General features: G+C 48.9%; 1 protein-coding gene across 1 annotated transcript; it reads right to left on the bottom strand.

Annotated features, from left to right (window-relative positions):
* Positions 1–260: 260 nt before the first annotated feature.
* Positions 261–18830, bottom strand: LAPTM4A (lysosomal protein transmembrane 4 alpha). The gene is made up of 7 exons (XM_020967444.1): positions 18477–18830; positions 5081–5201; positions 4009–4085; positions 3248–3370; positions 2348–2443; positions 1956–2054; positions 261–893 (listed from the first exon to the last, which is right to left on the bottom strand). Exons 1-7 carry the CDS (start codon positions 18813–18815, stop codon positions 819–821), a joined length of 930 nt encoding a protein of 309 aa, XP_020823103.1. The 5' UTR covers positions 18816–18830; the 3' UTR covers positions 261–818.
* Between the last annotated feature and the right edge of the window lie 309 nt (positions 18831–19139).

The raw sequence follows: 19139 nt of genomic DNA, 5'->3' as shown, positions 1-19139 counted from the left end.
CCAGAGCTCAGCTGCAGGGGTCTTGGAAGCTATGCTGCTTGCTGGGCCGCCAGGGGGCGCCACAATGCAACTCCAGGCCTGGACTCAGAAAGCCGCCTCTTCCTGAGTTCAAATCCAGCCTCAGCCACTTACTTACCTTGAGCAAGTCACTTCATTCTGCCTCAGTTTCCTCATTGGTGGAAACAAACCACTCCAGTATTTTTGACAAGAAAAGCCCAAGACAGAGTCAGAGCCAACGGAACAAAATGACGCAAGACACATTCTTTGAAAAGGTTTATTGATGCATCTGTCAGAGATAAAGAGAGAGGTACATACAAACTTGAGCCGCACAGCCATCGGTAGGCCCATCCTTGGCATGGCTGTGGGTGCTCTGGGCATTCACAGAGGCCTGGGGGCCTCCACCCAGGACCAGCATCTTCCTCCCTTCTTCTCGGAAATGTCTCAGGGTAAGTGGTGCCCAGGCCGACACCAGATGGGGGGCGGGAGGCACGGCCAATGCCCAGGACCCCCTCCCCAGCACTGAGGCTCTGGCTTCACCCAGATTGTCTTCCAGAGCTATTTCAATGGAATCAATGTACTTTAACCCCAAAATCCAACCACAACAAAACAAAAAGTCTGATCTACAAATGAATGCCCCTCCCCAAACGCCCCATAATACTCTTAAAATAACAGGTTCAAGCAATTAGAAAAATGACTTAGTGTGCACAGGCTGCTATCAGAACGTGGAGCCGCAGGGTGGTTCCTAAGGCCCGATTCTAGAATACAAACAGACCCCAAAGCTGGTGTAGTGTTTATTAACAAACGTCTTCTTCCTTCTGTCAGGCAGGGATATAAGGAGGGGGCGGGTCCTTTTCTGGCATCTTCACGGCCATTTCGTACGTGGGCAGGATATACTAGAGGAAGAAGAACGCGCCATTAGGTTTCCTCTCTCGCCGAAGCCCCCCCCTCCCCAGCGTCATGAGTCACGGCATAAGACCCCGAAGGGGTGTCCCACCGGGGTCCCACTCAAGCTGAAGGCATGAATCACAAAAGCAGACAGTTAACAGAGGCCTGGGTTGGACCAGGGAAGGCGGTAAGACCGCACTCCACCTTGTCCTGTCTCTGTCATCCCTCATGTCCTTGAAGAGAGGAGGCCCTGACCACACAGGCCTTATTCACTTCCCCTCTCAGGAAAAAGTGGGCACACCCCATCATTAACACTCAGGGAAGGGGCCAAGATACCCTCCAATGGTTCACCATCCACTGGGGGGAGGTGAGGCGTGCACAAAATGAGGCTGACCCCTCCTAAAACAGCAGACGGGCAGCCCGGGTTAGCCCGCCTAACAAAGTCACTCTTGGAGTGACGGCTGCCAGCGCTTGGCGTGGTGCCTGGCACAGCAGGCACTTAACAAATGTTCATGGATTGGTCGACTGATCCAGTCTGGGAAATGCCCTGCTCTGGCAGGTGGGCGAGGCTTCCTGGGGTGTATAAGCCGGGTCTTGGGGGACAATCAGGCTTTAAAGTGGGTCCAGTGCGAGACTATTAGGTACTGAGAATGGGCAGAGGAGTCTGTGGGTTAGCCAAGTAGGCAGCAATGGTCAGTGCTGGGCAGTACTGACCACTGATTCAGACAGAGGTGTGGCTGCCTTGTTTGACAGATGACCCCAAGCTGGGAGGGGCACTGGACACGACCTCCACAGGACAGAACTCTGGACTGAACCTAGCCCACTTCCCCTTCATGGGGCTAAGTCATAAACTCTCAGACTGGTGAGGCCAGTCACTGCTGGCCCAGGGCTGCTCCACAGACCACCTTCCACACTGGGCAGAGCCTGGGAGACCTCTCCTGCAGGGGGCAGTGGGCTTTCAAAGAGAGATCTGGTGAATGGACTTGGAACCTGTCTCTACAACCTGCCCTGAGCCAATCAGGTCACGTGTACGAGAGGGAGGACTTGTGAGATGTCCCGCCCCACCCCACCTGTGGAGGAGCCTCGAAGGCTGGGTACACTGCAATCTCAGGCAGGCTTCTGTTGCTGATATACTTGTAGCAATTCCAGACACAACTGATGAGATAAGCCTGAGGAGAGAAGGGAGAGCCCCCATCACAACGGGTCACGACTCCACCCTCCACCTAGAACCCAGGACCTTTCCTGGGGAAGGTGTGGCTGGCCCCGCTCCCTCCTCCCCCCACACACATCAGAGGTTCTTGGGGCCTCCCAGGGAAGGGTGGGCAGCCAGGTGCTGTCCTTGGATGTGGCCCCCACACACAAAGAGGCTAAGTCCATGCTCTGTGGACCTCTCTCGGAAGAGAGCCCAGGGTGGATGGCGGAGGGGTGTCATGACACCTAGAAGGCGTGATCACCCACTTACCTTAAAAATGATGAACAAGGTGAAAAAGACGAGGATCAGGAAGAGAAGGCAGCTGGAGTCCAGCGCCAGCAGGTCATCCTTATAGGGGAAAGGAGGCTGTGGGAAAGAAGGGGCCCATGTCTGTGAGCAGCCCCCCCCCTCGCACGCTGCCCCGCCCTGGCACCCCGGTCCGCCAAGGTGATCCTCCACTTCACAGGGCCCGGCCTCGCTGGTTCAAGTTCGGGGGGCTGAGGCCAACATCACGGGCTTCAAGTTCTGCAGGTGGGGGCCACGCCATGCCCTTCCCCCAAACCTCCGCAGGGAACAGGACAGATGAAGGGCCGCCCCCTCCCTGCCCCTCAGCAAACCCTCCTTCCTTCCTGTCTGCCCCCTCGTGTGACCCCAAATTTCATCCTGCTCTGTAAAACATGTCTCATCTCACTGGGCGGGGGGGCAGGGGCGAATCTCAGAGCCTAGCTCTGGACTTCAGGTCAGGTGTGCACCACTGTGCCTAGCACTGGGCTGGGGCCAGAGACAATAGTCATTTACCTGCTGAATGGACAAATGCACACACCTGCACATGTCTAACTGTGACCAGGCCAAAGCCATGGCACCTCGGGACCTCAGTTTCCTTTTCTACAGAGAGACGTGAGCAAGGAAGGTCCTTCCGGCCCCAGGAGTATATGCCATGACACAGACACACGCCCACCAGGTCTGTGTGGGGACGCTGCCTGCACAAAGGGCTGACCCCATCCCATGGAGGCCCCCAGCTCCTGCCTGGGTCACCAGGTAGGACTTATCCTGGGGTTTACTCCCTGAGGCTTCTCCAGGCAAAGGGTACAAGACAGGCCAAACCTGTGCCAAAATCTGACCTAAAGCTTAGCGAGAGCCAGTGAGGAAGATCTAGGAGCAGATACTCACGAGTTGATCCAGGTAATCTTTGATTTTTGGCAAATACGTGAGCGAGCTGATGGCGACCAGGCAGCTGAGGACAAAGTCAAAAAGCCGGTAGCAGAGGAACGGAATCAGCCAGCCGACACGATGCTGCCAAAGTAAGACGCGCCACATCAGGGCCCTCACGACAGGCGGGAAGACTCCAGACCCAGGAGTGCCCCTCCCTCAGCAAACTGGTAACCAGGGCAAGCACGTCCACAGCACTAGGTTTCAGTCCCGGCTCGCTCACTGGTGACCCAGAGGCCCCGGACTCGACTCCCTCCCACGTCCCTCCCAGCTCTGGGATCCCTGTTAGAGGGGCTGGGCCACAGTAATCCTATGGCCCCAAGATCCCGCCTGCAGGCACAGGCTCATTTAGGGAAAGGCCCCATCAATGCCAAATATTTGGAGCAGTTTTTGTGGAAAGAAGGGACGTGTCCCTCCCTGGGGAGAAGCTGAGCTGGCTGCGGCCCACGAGGGACAGCGGAAGGCAATAGGGGAACGCGTCCTCAAGCACAACAAGGCAGAGGGAAGGAAGAACCACAAAACAGCTTGGAGATGGGAGGGGACGCCTCCCCGCCTTCTCACTCGACGTCTCCATTAGTTTTACTAAGCTTTCTTCCTTCCCTAGAAGGGACAGCTCTGGGAGGAACACACACAGTGTGAAAACGTTGTTTCTACAGGTACCCATCAATCCCCATTAATTCCCAAGGCAGCAGCAGCCCCGGCCAGCCCCGGCGGACACTCACGGCGGCGGCTCCGTAGACCATCATGGCGCTGATCGTGAACATGAGCAGCGAGAAGGCGAAGAGGACGCAGGCGTTCTCTGCAGACAAACACATGCCAGGCAGGTCAGGCGAGGCGCTTTCTCCAGGATTCGCCCAGTCTGACGCCTCTTCACAAAATCTGTTCTCAAAGGTTTGGTTAAGGAGCAAGGCCCACAGCCTGCGCCATCCCTCCTCTTCTGCCACTACAGACCCTGCCCCGTGCCTCACCAGGGGCTCTGATTTGTTAAGATCCAGATGAAAAGCCAGATGGTACGCTTGACAGTGACCTCAGTGGCCAAGCCTTCAGGGTCCTTCATCAGAGACGGGAAGGCCTGAATTCTAATCTGGCCTTCAGACATTTACTAGGTGTGTGACCCTGGGTGAGTCACGTTCCTCAACTCTAAACCGAGGATAATAAAACACCAATCTCCCAGTCTGTGGTGAAGATCAAATGGCCTGGCACACAGTAAATGCTTAAACGTTTGTTTCCTCCCCGCCCAGAAGAGACCCCCCTCACCATTTCCTGCCTCTGGAACTCGGTCACCCCTGTACCTGGCCATCTCCCACAGCTGGATCTCTTCCCTCTCAGCAAGACTCCTGACATTCTTTTATCATTAGGATGCATTTCCGGCACACAAACCCACGACTGGTCAGACAGGACTAGGACCTAAGAAGTCTGTCCCCGTCCCTCCCTCATATCTCAGTCCAAGGCCCACAGGCTCACCAGCATGCCATGGTACCCAGAGGATGTCCTGGGGAGGACAGGACACCCTCGCTCGTGGCTCAGGCCACAGTTTGGGCCACTTCTTTCCCAGGTCCCAAGAGCTCTATGTGGCCCCTAGGGATGATCCACACAGACATTCTCCGAAAAATGCTACTTGGCAAACTAAACGTGAGAAAGCCAAAACGCCTCTGTGGCCTGGCAAAGTCCTTGGCCGACAGGAGGACTGTCCAGACACAGCGCCTACCCAGCCAAGGCCCAGCAGGCAGGAGAAGCTGCAGGAGGAAGGCTGCGGAAGCCAGCGCTGCCCCCGTCCGGGGGCACCCAACTTACCGGCCATCCTTTCCGAGGAATAGTAATTCCCGATGACTTCATACTGGAGGTTGACAGTGGCCACTGCATTGGGGTGAGTCACCTCCACAGTCAGCAGGATTCCCACCAGCAGATTTACCACCTGGAAGAGAGAGGCTCAGCTAAGCTAACACCCCCCCACCAGGCCACACAGCTTGTTTTCTATTAATATTTTAATTTTCCATTTTCAGTTCCAAATTCTCTCCTTCCAGCCTCCTCCCTGGAGAAAGTGAGAAAAATAAAACTCATGACACATGTACAGATCTGCTTCTCCCTTTAAAGAGGCCACCGGGTAGTTAGAGAATCATGTCAATGACTAGACCACTGGCTCACACCATCCAGGAACTCCTAATGGCAGCAAATCCTTGTTCTTGGAAGTTAGACTAAACTTCTGATATCAGCGTTAGAATCAGCTGAGTGGTAGGTAGTAGGAGCAGGTAGCTTATTGGGTAGAGGTGGGTGCTAAGAAGTAAGGCGACTAGGCCACTTACACACTGACTCTGAAGGCAATCTGAAAACGGGCTGGTGTGCAAGGGGAGGCGTCAGCTAAAAGATGGGTGGAAGACGGGCTCTGTGGGCAAGGCAGAGCGAAGGGTCGTGCACAAACACCAACCCTGCTGATCTGAGGGCAGGTCTGAGATACCCATGGGACAGCCAGGTGCTAACTGGGGCTCAGAAGAGAGACCTTCACGAACCCATGGAAGCTGAGAAGGTCCCCAACTGAGAGCAAACAGACAGTCCTTGCATTATGCAAATTCACATTATACAAATTTGACTTTACTTGAAGAATTCTGAAAGAAATCCACATTCCAAAAGAAATTACAAAAATTCCTTTTGCAAAGCAGCTGCTGTACAAGTGGCTGTATGTGGGGTGGGAGGCTGAGAAGTATCTCCAAGTCAGCGATGGTGAGTCCCTCCCTGTGTTCAATAGTGATCCTTATATTTTCACCATGGCTGGTAGCAAATGGGCTCCCAAGGGGAAAAGCAAATCAGCTCATAAGCATAAGTCAAAAGACTTGGAAATGAAAATAATTAGCAAAAGAAAGACCAAAACTATCATGGGGAGCACATGACCTTAGCCATGCAGGGTGGACTATGAACACCCTGGTGAAGGATGCTGGCCCGAGGAAGGAGTGTGCAGAAGGCAACGCTTGCATCAAGAAGGTAGGGGAGTAAGGTGAAGGAAGACAGGGAAGGTAGGGGGCAGGGAGGGAAACCGATTCTGAAGGACTTTGAATGCTAAACAGTATATCTGATCCTAGAGACCACAGGAAATTTGTTGAGTAGGTGGGGTGACATGGTTGGACCTGCACTTTTGAGAAATCACTTTGATGACCAAATGGAGGATAGACTGAAGTGGAGAGATCTGAGGCAGGCAAATCTCACGCCTCCCCCTCCCCCCCAAAAAAAGGTTACTATAATAGTCCAAGTGTGAAGTAATGAGGATCTGCACCAGGGTAGGGGCAGTGTCAAAGAAGAGAAAGGGGCCTACTGAGGAGATGGTGCAGAGGTGAAATCGACCAGAGATGCTGCACAGGTGAAATCAACAGGCCTTAAAGACAGCTTGGCTATGGGGTGAGGGGTGGGGGGCAGTGAGAGAATAAATAGTCAAGCAAGCCTTGGTGACTAGAAGGATGGTGGTGCCCTCATCAGTAGCAGGCAGGGATCTTTAAAAACAAGGAGGGGATGCTGAAAATGAATGGAAATGTATTAACAAATGCCCAAGAATTCGTGAAGGCCCAAGTAAGCGCTGGGCAAAGCTGGAATGAGACATGGAAAGGTAGGGTTGAGGCAGATGGGAAAATGGGCAGTGAAGGCTGGGGAGTGGGGAGAGCTTACTCTTAAGGCAGCTGGGATTCGGTATCACTGGAAATAGGAGAAGGGCTGGGAGCTGTTGAACCACCGGGAATGAGTCTGGGCAGAGTAACAAGATATGGAGTGGCTCTGCTGAAGAGGAAGATGACTGAAATGATCCCCATGCACCTCTCAGAATCCCAAATTTCCCCCCCAAGTTCAGCTTGGATACAACCTTCTGTATGAAGCCCCTTGTCCCTCCAGGTGCTGGGGACATCCCCCACAAAATTATCTTGTATTTGCTTGGAGCATCCTTATAGATGCACCTACTGCCTCCTCCAACAGAACACAAGCTTTGTGAGAAGAGGGAGGGTTTCTTTTGTGTCTTTTTACCCCCAGTGCTAAGCATACAGTAGATATTTACTTGACTAGAAAGACCAATTTGAAGACAAATTGTAGAAGGGAAAGACTAGAAGACGGAAGATTTATTAAGAATCTATTGTAAATTACAGAACACAATTAATAACACTTCTCTTTCTCTCTCTCTCTCTCTCTCTCTCTCTCACACACACACACACACACACACACACACACACACACACACACACACACACACACACCAGGTCTAAACAACCAGAGAAATAGTAATGGCTCATGGGTAGGTAGGCCAATCCAACATAATAAAAATAACAACACCACCTAAATTAATTTACTTATTCAATGCCATACCAATCAAACTACCAGAATACTATTTTATAGAGCTAGAAAAACAATAAATTTCATCTGGAGGAAAAGGTCAAGAATATTAAGGGAATCAATGGGAAAAAAAGTGGAGGAAAGTAATTTAGAAGTACCAGAGCTCCAACTATTATGAAGTGGTAATCATTAAAACAATCTGCTACCATCTAAGAAATAGAGTTGGTAGATCAATAGAACAGACTGGGTACACAACATATAGAAGTAAACGACCATAGTTATCTAGTGTTTGATAAACCCACGGTGACCTTCTCTGAGTATGTGGTGCAACATGTTGCTCTATGTCTAGTTTTGGCCTAACTGCTTTCCAGTTCTTTTTTTTAAAATTTCATTAATTTATTTTGATTTATCAACAATCACTTCCATATGCTTTTGAGTTTAAAATTTTTCTCCCCCTTCCTTCCCAACCCCTCCCCAAGATGGCACACAATCTCATATAGGCTATACATTTACATTCCTATTAAACATATTTTCACATTAGTGAAGTTGTTAAGTAAAAATTAAAACCAACAAGAGGAACCATTAGAAAGAGGAACCAAAACTCAATAGAAGAGAAAAAAAAATGATAGCAATTCAACTTCCTTAGTTCTTTCTTTGGCTGTGGACAGCATTTTCCACCACGAGGCCTCTGGGGATGTCTTAGATCCTTATATTGCTGAGAAGGGCTAAGTTTATCAATATCAGTCATCGAACAATGTGGCTATTATTGTGCACAAAGTTCTCTTGGTTCTGCTCACTGCACTCAGCATCAGACCATACAAGTCTTTCCAGGTTTTTCTGAAGTCAGCCTGTTCATCATTTCTTATAGCACAATAGTATTCCATTATGTTCATATACCACAACTTGTTCAGCCATTCCCCAACTGATGGGCATCCCCTCAATTTCCAAATCTTTGCCACCACAAAAAGAGCTGCTATAAATATTTTTGTACATGTGGGTCCTTTTCCCATTTGTATGATCTCTTTGGGATACAGCCCTAGAAGTGCTATTGCTGGGTCAAAGGATATTCACATTTTTATAGCTCTTTTGGGCATAATTCCAAAGCGCTCCCCAGAATGGCTAGATCAGTTCACAACTCTACCAACAATGTATTAGTGTTCCAATTTTTTCACATCTTCTCCAACATTTATCATTTTCATGTTTTGTCATGCTGGCCAATCTGATAGGTGTGATGTGGTACCTCAGAGTTGTTTTGATTTGCATTTCTCTAATCAATAATGATTTACAGCATTTTTTCATATGACTATAGATGGCTTTAATTTCTTCATCTGAGAACTATCTGTTCATATCCTTTGACCATTTATCAATGGGAGAATGGCTTGTAGTCTTATAAATTTGTCTTAATTCTCTATATATTTTAGAAATGAGGCCCTTATCAGAGAGACTGGTTGTAAAAATTCTTTCCCAATTTTCTACCTTCCTTCTAATCTTAGTTGCATTGGCTTTGTTTGTGCAAAACCTTTTCAATTTAATATAATCAAAATTATCTGTTTTGCTTTTCGTAATGTTCTCTATCTCCTGTTTGGTCATGAATTTTTCTGTTCTCCATAGATCTGATAGGTAAACTATTCCTTGTTCTCCCAGTTTGCTTACAGTATCAGCCTTTATATCTAAATCATGAACCCACTTTGACTTTATTTTGGTATATGGTGTGAGATTTGGGTCTATGCCTAGTTTCTGCCATACTCTTCCAGTTTTCCCAGCAGTTTTTTTCAAAGAGTGGATTCTTATCCCAGAAGCTGGAGTCTTTGGGTTTATCAAATAATAGATTACTATAGTCATTGACTACCGTGTCTTGCATATTTAACCTATTCCACTGATGCACCACTCTATTTCTTAGCCAATACCAAGCAGTTTTGATGATTGCTGCTTTATAATACAATTTAAGATCTGGAATTGCTAGGCCACCTTCCCCTGCATTTCTGCTTTCCAGTTTTCCCAGCAGTTTTTGTCAAGCGTTGAGTTCTTGCCCTATTTGCCTCAGTACAGGCAGGGGAACCAGTGGAAATGGGCTCAGAAAACCACCATGTGCCATGCATGGCATTCTCAGGCAGCCAAGTCTCCTGGTGCCTCAGCATAACTCTGGGAAGCACAATTCCAACAGGGAAAGCCCCAGGCAGAGAAATGTTCTGCAGCAGCAGAACACCCATCTGCAAGGAGCGGAAGAAAACAAAAGGAAAGGCCCCAGCACACAAAGCCAGTGACCAGGCCCCGGACTCCTAGCACAAGAAGCTTAGGTCAGCGACCCCTGCTCCCTAGCAGGAGAGCTCAATCTCTTTAAAGGCCAGGAAATAAGCAAACATCACAAGCAAAATACAATTGGCCAAGTGGAGAAGGAGGTACAAAATCTAACAGAAGAAAACAATTTGTTAAAAACTAGAATTGGGCAAATGGAAGCTAATGACTCTATGAGAGAGAGAGAGAGAGAGAGAGAGAGAGAGAGAGAGAGAGAACCAGTCAAACAGAAACAAAAAAATGAAAAAATTGATGAAAATGTAAAATACCTCACTGATAAAACAACTGACCTAGAAAACAGATCCAGGAGAGACAATTTAAAAATTATTGGTTTACCTCAAAATCACAATGAAAAAAAAAAGCCTGGACAGCATCTTTCAGGAAATCATCAAATTGCCCTGAAGTCCTAAAACCAAAGGGTAAAACAGCCATAGAAAGAATCCATCGATCACCTCCTGAAAGAGATCTCAAATTGAAAATGCCATGGAATATAGTAGTCAAATTCCAAAATTACCAGTTCAAAGAGAAAATACTACAAGCAGCCAGAAAGAAACAATTTAAATATCATGGAACCACAGTCAGGATTACACAGGACCTGGCAGCTTCTACAGCATGCCCCTATGGGGCATGGAATACAATATTCTGTAAGGCAAAGGAGCTTGGATTACAACCAAGGATCAACTATCCAGAGAAAATGACCATGAGAAGATGGATATTCAATGAAATAGAGGACTTCCAAACCTTCCTGATATAAAGACCAGAGCTCAATAGAAAATCTGATCTCCAAATAGGAGACTCAAGAGAGACATAAAAAGGTAAACAAACAGAAAAACAACAACATGTTATTAATAAAGGCAAACTGTTTACATCCCTACAAGGGAAGATGACACTTGTAACTCGAGAAGTGCATTGTTATCACATCTTGTTAAAGGGGTATACATAGAGGGGGTGGGTATAAATTGACTTTGATGTAATGATAAAAAAAAATCTAATCAAGTGGGTTAACTGGATCCAAGTAAGTGGATTAATCTGATCTAAGAAAATGTACTGAGAGAAAAGGAAAGGAGGAGGCAGACAAGGGTACATTACATTACAGGAAAAGGCACTAAAACCTAATAGAGGGAAAGAAGGGAGGGAGATGATCATTGTTTGAACCTTACTCTCATCAGTTTTAGCTCAAGAAGGGAATAACATAATCAGTTAGGTATAGAAATCTGACTTGCCCTATAGGCAGTAGGAAGGAAAAGGTGAAAGAAAAGGGAGTGGGGGATAGAAGGAAGGAAAGAAGTAGTAAGGGTAAAGGGGAAGAAAAGGGGCTAATAGAAGGGAGGCGGTGGTCAAAAGCAAAACACTAGTGAGGAGGGAAAGGGACAAAGGAGAAAGAAATGCATAAACAGAGGGGAAACAGGATGGAGAAAAAGACACAGACAGTAATCATAACTGTGAATGTGAATGGGATGATCTCTCCCATAAAACAGAAGTGGATAGCAGAATGGATTAAAAACCATAATCCTACAATATGTTGTTTACAGGAAACACATTTGAAACAGGGTAAAGGTAAAAGGCTGGAGTAGATTGTGCTTCAGCTAAAGTAAAAAGAGCAGGGGTAGCAATCCTGATCTCAGAGAAAGCAAAAGCAAAAATAGATTTTATCAAAAGAGATAAGGAAGGAAACTACATCCTGCTAATAGGCACCACAGACAATGAAGTAATTTCACTACCAAACATATATGCACCAAATGGTATAGCATCCAAATTCTTAGAGGAGAAGCTCAGGGAGTCACAGGAAGAAATACAGACAGAAAAACTATACTAGTGGAGGACCTCAACCTCCCCCTCTCTGAACTACATAAATATAACCACAAAATAAACAAGAAAGAAGTTGAAGTGAATAGAATATTAGAAAAGTTAGGTATGACAGACCTCTGGAGAAAATTGAATGGAGATAGAAAGGTATATACTTTTTTTCCTCAGCGGTACATGGCACATACACAAAAATTGACCATGTACTAGGGCATAAAAACCTCACAACCCAATGCATAAAGGCAGGAATATTAAATGCATCCTTTTCAGATCATGATGCAATAAAAATTATATGCAATAAAGGGCCATGGAAAGATAAACTAAAAAATAATTGGAAACTAAATAATCTAATCCTAAAAAATGAATGGGTCAAACAACAAATCATAGAAACAATCAATAACTTCATTCAAGAATGACAATAAGCAGCAGTTCTTAGGGGAACTCTTGAGTACTGATACATGAGAGTAGGGGGATACCTCTTTTTCTGATTTCAGGAAACTGTACGTGTTCACTCTTCCCCCCTAACTTGGAAAGTCCCCTAATCTTTCCCCCAATAAGAAATCAGATTACCTAATTCTATATGCTAGTTAATTTTCTTTTAATTAATTGGTCTTGACTGTTTTTAATGTCTAAAAATCGACTTCTCCTTGTATTCAAGGTCTAGTGCCAAGCTGAGGAGGTCTGGTGAGGAGGTCTGGTCCTAACATGTCATGCAATTGGCATGCTTTGCTTAATAAATCGATATACTCAGAAGCTCAAACCTTTGATTCCTCAGCCATTTCATCTTTCACCAGCTAAAAATGACTTGCCTGGGGTCACAAAGCTAAATAAGTGTCTGAGGCTGGATTGGAACTAAGCTCTTCCTGACTCCAAAGACTAATGCTCAATCCTCTGTAACACCAATTACAGATGGTTTTATACTATTAAAAATGCAATTTCAAACCCCATTAGAATGGAAGTTAGAACCTATCACAGGTGGTTTGTATACGATCAATAATGAAATTTCAGAGCTCAATAGAATATGTTAGGAACTCTCCAGCAAATGGACAAGGTCAATGAAAATATCGTGGCCATAAGCAGTGCTTCTTAAACCTCAAATGGGGTCGCAACCCACGGTTTAAAAAGTGCTGAAGGGGTCTCGAGTGAAAAGTTTAAGAAGCCTGGCCTAAATAACCTGAGTCTCATGTTGTCTGAAAATTTTTTGGAAGGTCTCTATAAATGATGACATGTGATAAAGATCAGGGATAACAGGGCAGCGATCTTCCCACACGGACCCACACAGGCAAACCCACAGATTCTGTTGGCTGTATGAAATAGTGGTCAGTTACAAATCAATGGAGAGCTTGTCTTCCTCCAAAATGTATACATTTTTTAATTATGGCATTTCCCAATATGATCTTGAGCGCTCTTTTCCAGAGGGGCCCTTGAACTGTAAGCCTGTTGAGAGCCACGCTGCTATGAGATTCATGTAGGGGCATGACATTCAGAGGAACCTAAAACCCTGCAACGAAGACACTAGATTGTATTCTGATGGAATTTCAGCAAGAACTACTCCTCTCCTCTTGGCTTTCCTACTTCCTGTTCCTGTCCCACAGGGCAATCAATCACAAGGGGCAACTGTAGCTTGGTGGCATCACCCTTCAGCTTCCCACCAGCTCAATACTTGTTGTTGAAACTGTAATTAAAACTGTGAGCCTACTTCCTGTGTACTCTCTCAGGGCTGGTACAAAGAGCTGAATAAAGATGCCCGCCTCCAAGAAAAGGTGAAGAGAAACGCCATCAGCTTCTCAGACTGAGAATATGTCAAACACCAAGAGGAAATGTGAGGAGACTGGCTTCCACTCAGACCTTTCTAGGAAAGTTTCTTCAATAAAATGTTTTCACATACTTTAAACTGGGTTCTACAAAGCAGTCCTTGCATCACTAGTAACTGATAAAAAACTCAAATAAATAGATTCTTACAAAATGTTAAGCAATTGATAAACTAAAGCCACGGGTCAGAGAGAAATATAAAAGAAATAACCCAGGAGCCAAGAGGCTGTTGGGAGAGGGCTGGCTAGATTTCCTGCCTGAAGAGGCTCCACTGCTTCTCAGCACGGCCAGGAGAAGATCTTCCTGCCTGTGGTCAGGCCCCTACCCACTGTCCTATGCTGCCTCTCAACAGCATGTGAAACATTAAAATTTACTTTTTTTTTGCTAGAAAATATTTTTCTTTGTAAAGTACAAATTTTAACCAAACCAAAGTCCCAATGGAATGGGTTCCATATTTCTCATTCACATTAGCTACATCTTCCCTATGACTACTTCCTCTTGAGTCTCTAAAACGGAAAACTGGCATGGACTCAAGAGAACACAAAAGACGGGCACGCACTCACACACACAGGCAGGCATATTCCGAGGCAGGACAGAGAAGAGGGCCACTCACTAAGCGCTGCTGTATTTGCAAGCAGTAAAGCAAAGGGTTAACACGGGGGACCTCTCCGGGCTCTGATCACTTCCAAGTGCCTGGCAGAAGAGGGAGAAAACTGCTAAGATCAAAAGCAAAGGGCTCCTTAGAAAAGCCCAGCCCCCCTGGGGTTTTGCTCCAACTCTGTCGCCAAGATAAAGGGTTCAGAGATAAAGGCCAGGGGTTCCCAGGCAGCTGGAGGGCCCACCCTACACTTCCCTTCCCCTCCTTTCTCCTCTCATTAGCAGAGGGTCCTCCAGAAGGAAGCCAATGACTTGCCAAGAAGACTCCAGGCCTTCCAGGTGTAAAAACCAGGGAGAAGGCTCCATGTTCGCCCCAGGGCATCACAAGCTCTGAATTTCTTTGATTTTCCTGCAGGTGAATCCTTGAAGTAGAAAGGAGAACGCTGCCCCCAACGGCTGTCAGAGGCAGCAGCAGACACTAGCCAGTTTTTAAAAGTGCCACGGCAGTAAGAGCAGGCTACCCGACATGGGCCAGAAACTAAGCTCACATTAACTTTAAAATTTCCAATCAGCAGCTAACCTAACCCAAAGAGGGCAGTGCCAGACTAACCAACCTACCTACCTACCTTTCTTTCTTTCTTGGCAGAGTAACTAACCCTAGAGATGGAAGACATGATGTCTACTACGTGCCCCCCCACCATTGTCTTACCTGATCCTCACAACAACCCCTGATGGGGAACCCTATCTATTAGTGTCATCCTCGTTTCACAGATGCAGAACCTGGCCTCGGACGGTCTCTACTGGAAAGCCCCAAGGGTCTAGGACAGCCATCTCATATTTTTATCAATGGCAGGCTTATCAAAGTGGCCGATGTTTTACATAAAGCTGGAAGGAAAAGCTAGTCCTCAGTGATGGTCAGCATCCAAAGAGGTCTCAACAGGATGCAGAACTGGGCCGACCTGGAAATTCACTGGGAGTAAATGGTAGTCTTCTACTTAGGCAAGCTCTCGTGTGGTCACTATGAGTCAGCAGAGGGATGCGGCCGATAAGGAAGCTTGTAGGAGACATGTGACAGGAAAAGGCCAGAGCTCACTTCATAAAGGGGAAGTGGAGAGTGAGATATGAGAAGCCTGGACAAGATGTGGGAAGGAGGGAAAGACAGGGCACTGGGAGAGGGTTTAAAAGAGGTGAAGGGAGGGGTGATGCCAGAGAAAACTCCCCAACAAGGAGACGGCCCAAAGTGGCCCAGGAGGCCTGGCTCTCCCTCCCTGGGGCCTCCAAGCCAAGGAGGACCACCTGCTAGGCATGAGGGATGCTGTTCACACAAGAGTGCCATTAGACGGTTTCTGAGGTCCCCTGTGGCTCTCCAATTCCATGGCACAGGCCTCAAAAAACAGACCAAGGTTTGGCCTGCCTGGAAAAAAAGAAAGCAGCTGGCTTCTTGGGGCACACTAGGCTTCATCCCCTCTCTGAGGTCCACACCCAGCAGCAGGATCTTTGGGTTAAAGGGTATGGCTAACTTGGTCCCCTTCTTCAAATAATTCCAGAAGTACTTTACAGAATGTCAACAAACACTTTTAGGAGTGCCTGACCGGACAAGGGAGAGTGCCAGGATGCCAAGGATACAGTGTCTCTCCCTTCAAAAACAAGTAGGCAAAGACCTAGTAAAACAGAGCTAGGAAGTGGGTGCAGACATGAAGGAAGTGCCTGACCTGGGCCACCTCCCCTCCCTTCCTCTGAGCCTCTGACAAGGCTTCATTGGCCCAGTTTTCCTGCAGGGCCCTGCTTTTTGCTTCCTTCCATTTCCACATTCATTCCCAGCAGAATGAGGGGACTGGGAACAGAGGGACAAAACAAACATCCTGCTGTCTGGGCACTAAAGCAGCTTGAAAGGAGACAAGATGTAACTTAACTAAGTAAATATAAAGCATTAGGGGCTGAAGCCCTGGAAGTGAAGGCTGGAGACCACCTCTAAGCTATGATCTAATCTAATCAATGATCCCATGTGACCTTTCAGGCCCTAGGATCCTGGAGGAGGGTGGGGGGAACTGACCAGGGCCCTGGGAGATGCCTGAGAGTCTGGGAAGCAGAGGTGAGCATGGACTGCGCAGCCAGGGCACAGCACAGAGCTGAAGGATGGAAGAGGGTCACATCCAGAGAAGCAGGCCAGTCTGGTGGGCTGAGGAGCACATGGAGAAAAGGCAGCTGACCCAGAATGGAACAGCCTTTAAGTGCCAGAGACTGCACTTCACTGGTGAGCTTAGAGGGCAGGGCTCAGGCTTGGGCTTCAGGAATAGCCCCCCAGGGCCCCTTCCTCAATTCTGAAGCCCAGAGTTCTCTGCACATTTCCAGTAAGAACCTCAGAGATTGACCTCCCATGGCTGATGCTTCCTACCCCACATACTTAAGTTTGCTACTAAGATACAAGCAGGTGCTGTCCTATCCCAGGATCACAGGCCATCAGGCCAATGGCTTCATTTGACAGACAAGGGTAACTGAGGCTGAAGGGGGTTAAATGACTGACACAGGGTCTCACAGCCAGTGTATGTGGTAGGATTTGAAGCCAGATCTTCCCGACTCCCAGCGCTATGGAGCCACTGTATAGAGCCACTGTCTCCCCTCCCTATCCAACGTGGTGAACAGTCCTTTGTCTGGAGAGGTTAGGCCCCCAGTATGAGACACCATATCAGTCTTTAATAACAGGATCTGTCAGAACCTGGTTAAAAATAATCACAGATTTATAAATGAGTAAAAAGATTATTGTCTTTGATAAACAATAAACTTATAGAATCTGCTAGGAGGATTACATGGGTTTTTTTTTCTCCCCAAGCCTCAGCCTGTCAATGAACCTTTCTGTTCCAGAAGATACAAGGAAGGACCACAAAGCCATGCCAAACATTCCCTGGCAATTGTAATGGGAAGAAAACTAGACCAGAGGAGGAGGAGGGAAGTGGTTGTGGGCAGCAATCGACGTATGAACAAAAGGCCTCTGGAGGATGCATGCTATTCTATCACCAGCAAAGGAACATTTTAACAGTCAAGAGGAGAACAGAAGTGGGTGGGGGCACTGAAGGGATGAGCCAGCTCCAGGCCCTACAGTCATTTGGTGTGTGTCCAAAGATTCCCATGCCACCAGGGCCTCAAGGGGATCAATGTCTGCAGCAGCCCCCCCTCCCTCTGAGTGAAGCCAGCGCCAGGGCTCCACCAGGGCTCCCCTGGGGCCTGCCGGAGCCCAAGGCAAAATCTCTTTACTCCAACCCCAGACGAGCTCAGGAACAGAGTGACCTCCAACTGCCCAAGCTGAAAGGAACACCAGCGACGCTGATGTCATCAACTAACTTCACCCAGGGCCCAAGGAGGAGATTCTGGCCACAAACTAAGGAGAACCCCAGAGTCCAGTGTCATTCTCCATGTAGTCACTTGGTGCCCACCGGGCCCCTCTGATCACCTGAGCAGCAAATAGTTCCCACCTCTCCATGAGCTGGTGAGGTTGGGGAGGAGGCCCTGCCTTCAAATCCTGCCTGAGACGTCTACCTGCCTGCAAGTTCCAGGCAAGTCTGGGGCCCTCTTCTAACCTCGGGTCCTTCACCCTCTCCCAGGGTCACTGTAAGGTGTGGTGAGACCCCCACAGGGGCCAGGGCTCTGGCACCCACGTCACCTTCAGCAGAGAGAGCAGCCAAGGCTCAGGTGTGGCCCCTTAACGGCCGGAAGGCGGGGCAGCCCGCCCCCCCACCACCCTCCCCATCCTCCCCGGGCACGTGGAGATACCCACACACACACACACACACACGTGTGTACGTGTGTGTGTGTATATGTGTGTGTGTGTGTGTGTGTGTGTGTGTGTGTGTGTGGTTCTGCCAAGTTTAGGATCTGACGAGGGGGAGGGTCCCGAGCCTGTCCGGACCCCTCCCCCAAGCCCGGTCAGACAGTTCGAGGATGGGCCTGGTCAACTCTGCATTCGTCTCTTCCCCCCTGAGCCTCAGTTTCCCTGCCTGTAACACGAGGGGACTGGCCTAGCGTTAACTTCAGCTGGGGCATTCTGGGGGCCTTGGAAATTCTCTGCCTAAAGTCCCAAGCCCCAGGTACAGACAAACTTGGATGATGGGACGACCCCGTCCTCAATCCATCTCCCAAACCCAGTTGTCCGAACTCCTTTACGCATGTGCTAGAGTAAGCGTCGTTTAAAGCCGGGCCAAGCCCACGGCGGCGCATGCGCGAAGAGTTACTCACCGCCCACTACGCGGCGCTTCCGTCCCCAGCGCGCATGCGTAAAGCTCCGAGTCGTTAGCCCTCCCCAGCCACCTTCTCGGGCGCATGTGCAGAAGTGCAGAGGCGTTAATTTCTGCCCCCTTCACCCGCCCCCTCCCCCCTTCGGGCTCACCATATACCAGGTCCCCAGGATGATGGTCCCGGTGCGGACATGGCAGCAGCCGCAGCACCAGGTGCTGTAAAAGCGGTCCCCGCGGCTCCGTTTGAACGTCATGGGCGCGGTCAGTGGCCTAATCGGCCTCACACCAAAGGGCCGGCTTCCCTGCAGTCGAGTGACCCGACACCTCCAGCCTCCCGAGCTCCTCTGCTTCTGCCGCCAGCAGCCTCTCAGGCCTCCTCCTCTCCGGCCCCGGCCCCGCCCCCAAGCCGACGGGGCGCCTGCGCACTGGGCAGCCGCGAGACCCCGCCTGCCGATCCCGCCCATAGGCCAGGGCCCAATGGAACGCGGCATGGGGAGGCGCGGGGCGGGACCTACGGGCCTCGCCCAATCAAGAGAGGCCTCCAGTGCCCCCGCACCCCTCCGCCGTCCGTTGAGCTGGCCTAGACAGTCAATGGAGGGCCGTTTGCGTACGTGGAGGGCGTTGGACCACTTCGGGGAAGGGGTGGGTTTAGCCCGACTGCCCCGAGGTCAGGCCTTCCCCCGCTCCCGGGGATTGGGGACCTAAGCAGAGAGGGAGACGGGCCCCTCGGGGATCAGACTTTGCGAGCTAGGAGGGTGCACCGAGGCAGTGGCGAGGCGACGCTGGCCTGTGGGGGAGGGGGGAAGCACATGACC

Source organism: Phascolarctos cinereus, unplaced genomic scaffold (genome assembly GCF_003287225.1).
Source record: "Phascolarctos cinereus isolate Bilbo 61053 unplaced genomic scaffold, phaCin_HiC Scaffold_2;HRSCAF=192, whole genome shotgun sequence".
NCBI classification, from domain to species: Eukaryota; Metazoa; Chordata; class Mammalia; order Diprotodontia; family Phascolarctidae; genus Phascolarctos; species Phascolarctos cinereus.
This window is presented reverse-complemented; position numbering and strand designations above follow the sequence as displayed.

What these genes read in the sequence shown, in the direction of transcription:
- LAPTM4A (XM_020967444.1), bottom strand. Translation starts at nt 18,815, where the DNA reads ATGCCGCGTTCCATTGGGCCCTGGCCTATGGGCGGGATCGGCAGGCGG. An exon ending in TCCTGGGGACCTGGTATATG is followed by an intron (nt 5,202 to 18,476) that starts GTGAGCCCGAAG and finishes TCTCTCTTCCAG; the next exon opens with GTGGTAAATCTGCTGGTGGG. An exon ending in AAGATTACCTGGATCAACTC is followed by an intron (nt 2,444 to 3,247) that starts GTGAGTATCTGC and finishes TCTTTCCCACAG; the next exon opens with CCTCCTTTCCCCTATAAGGA.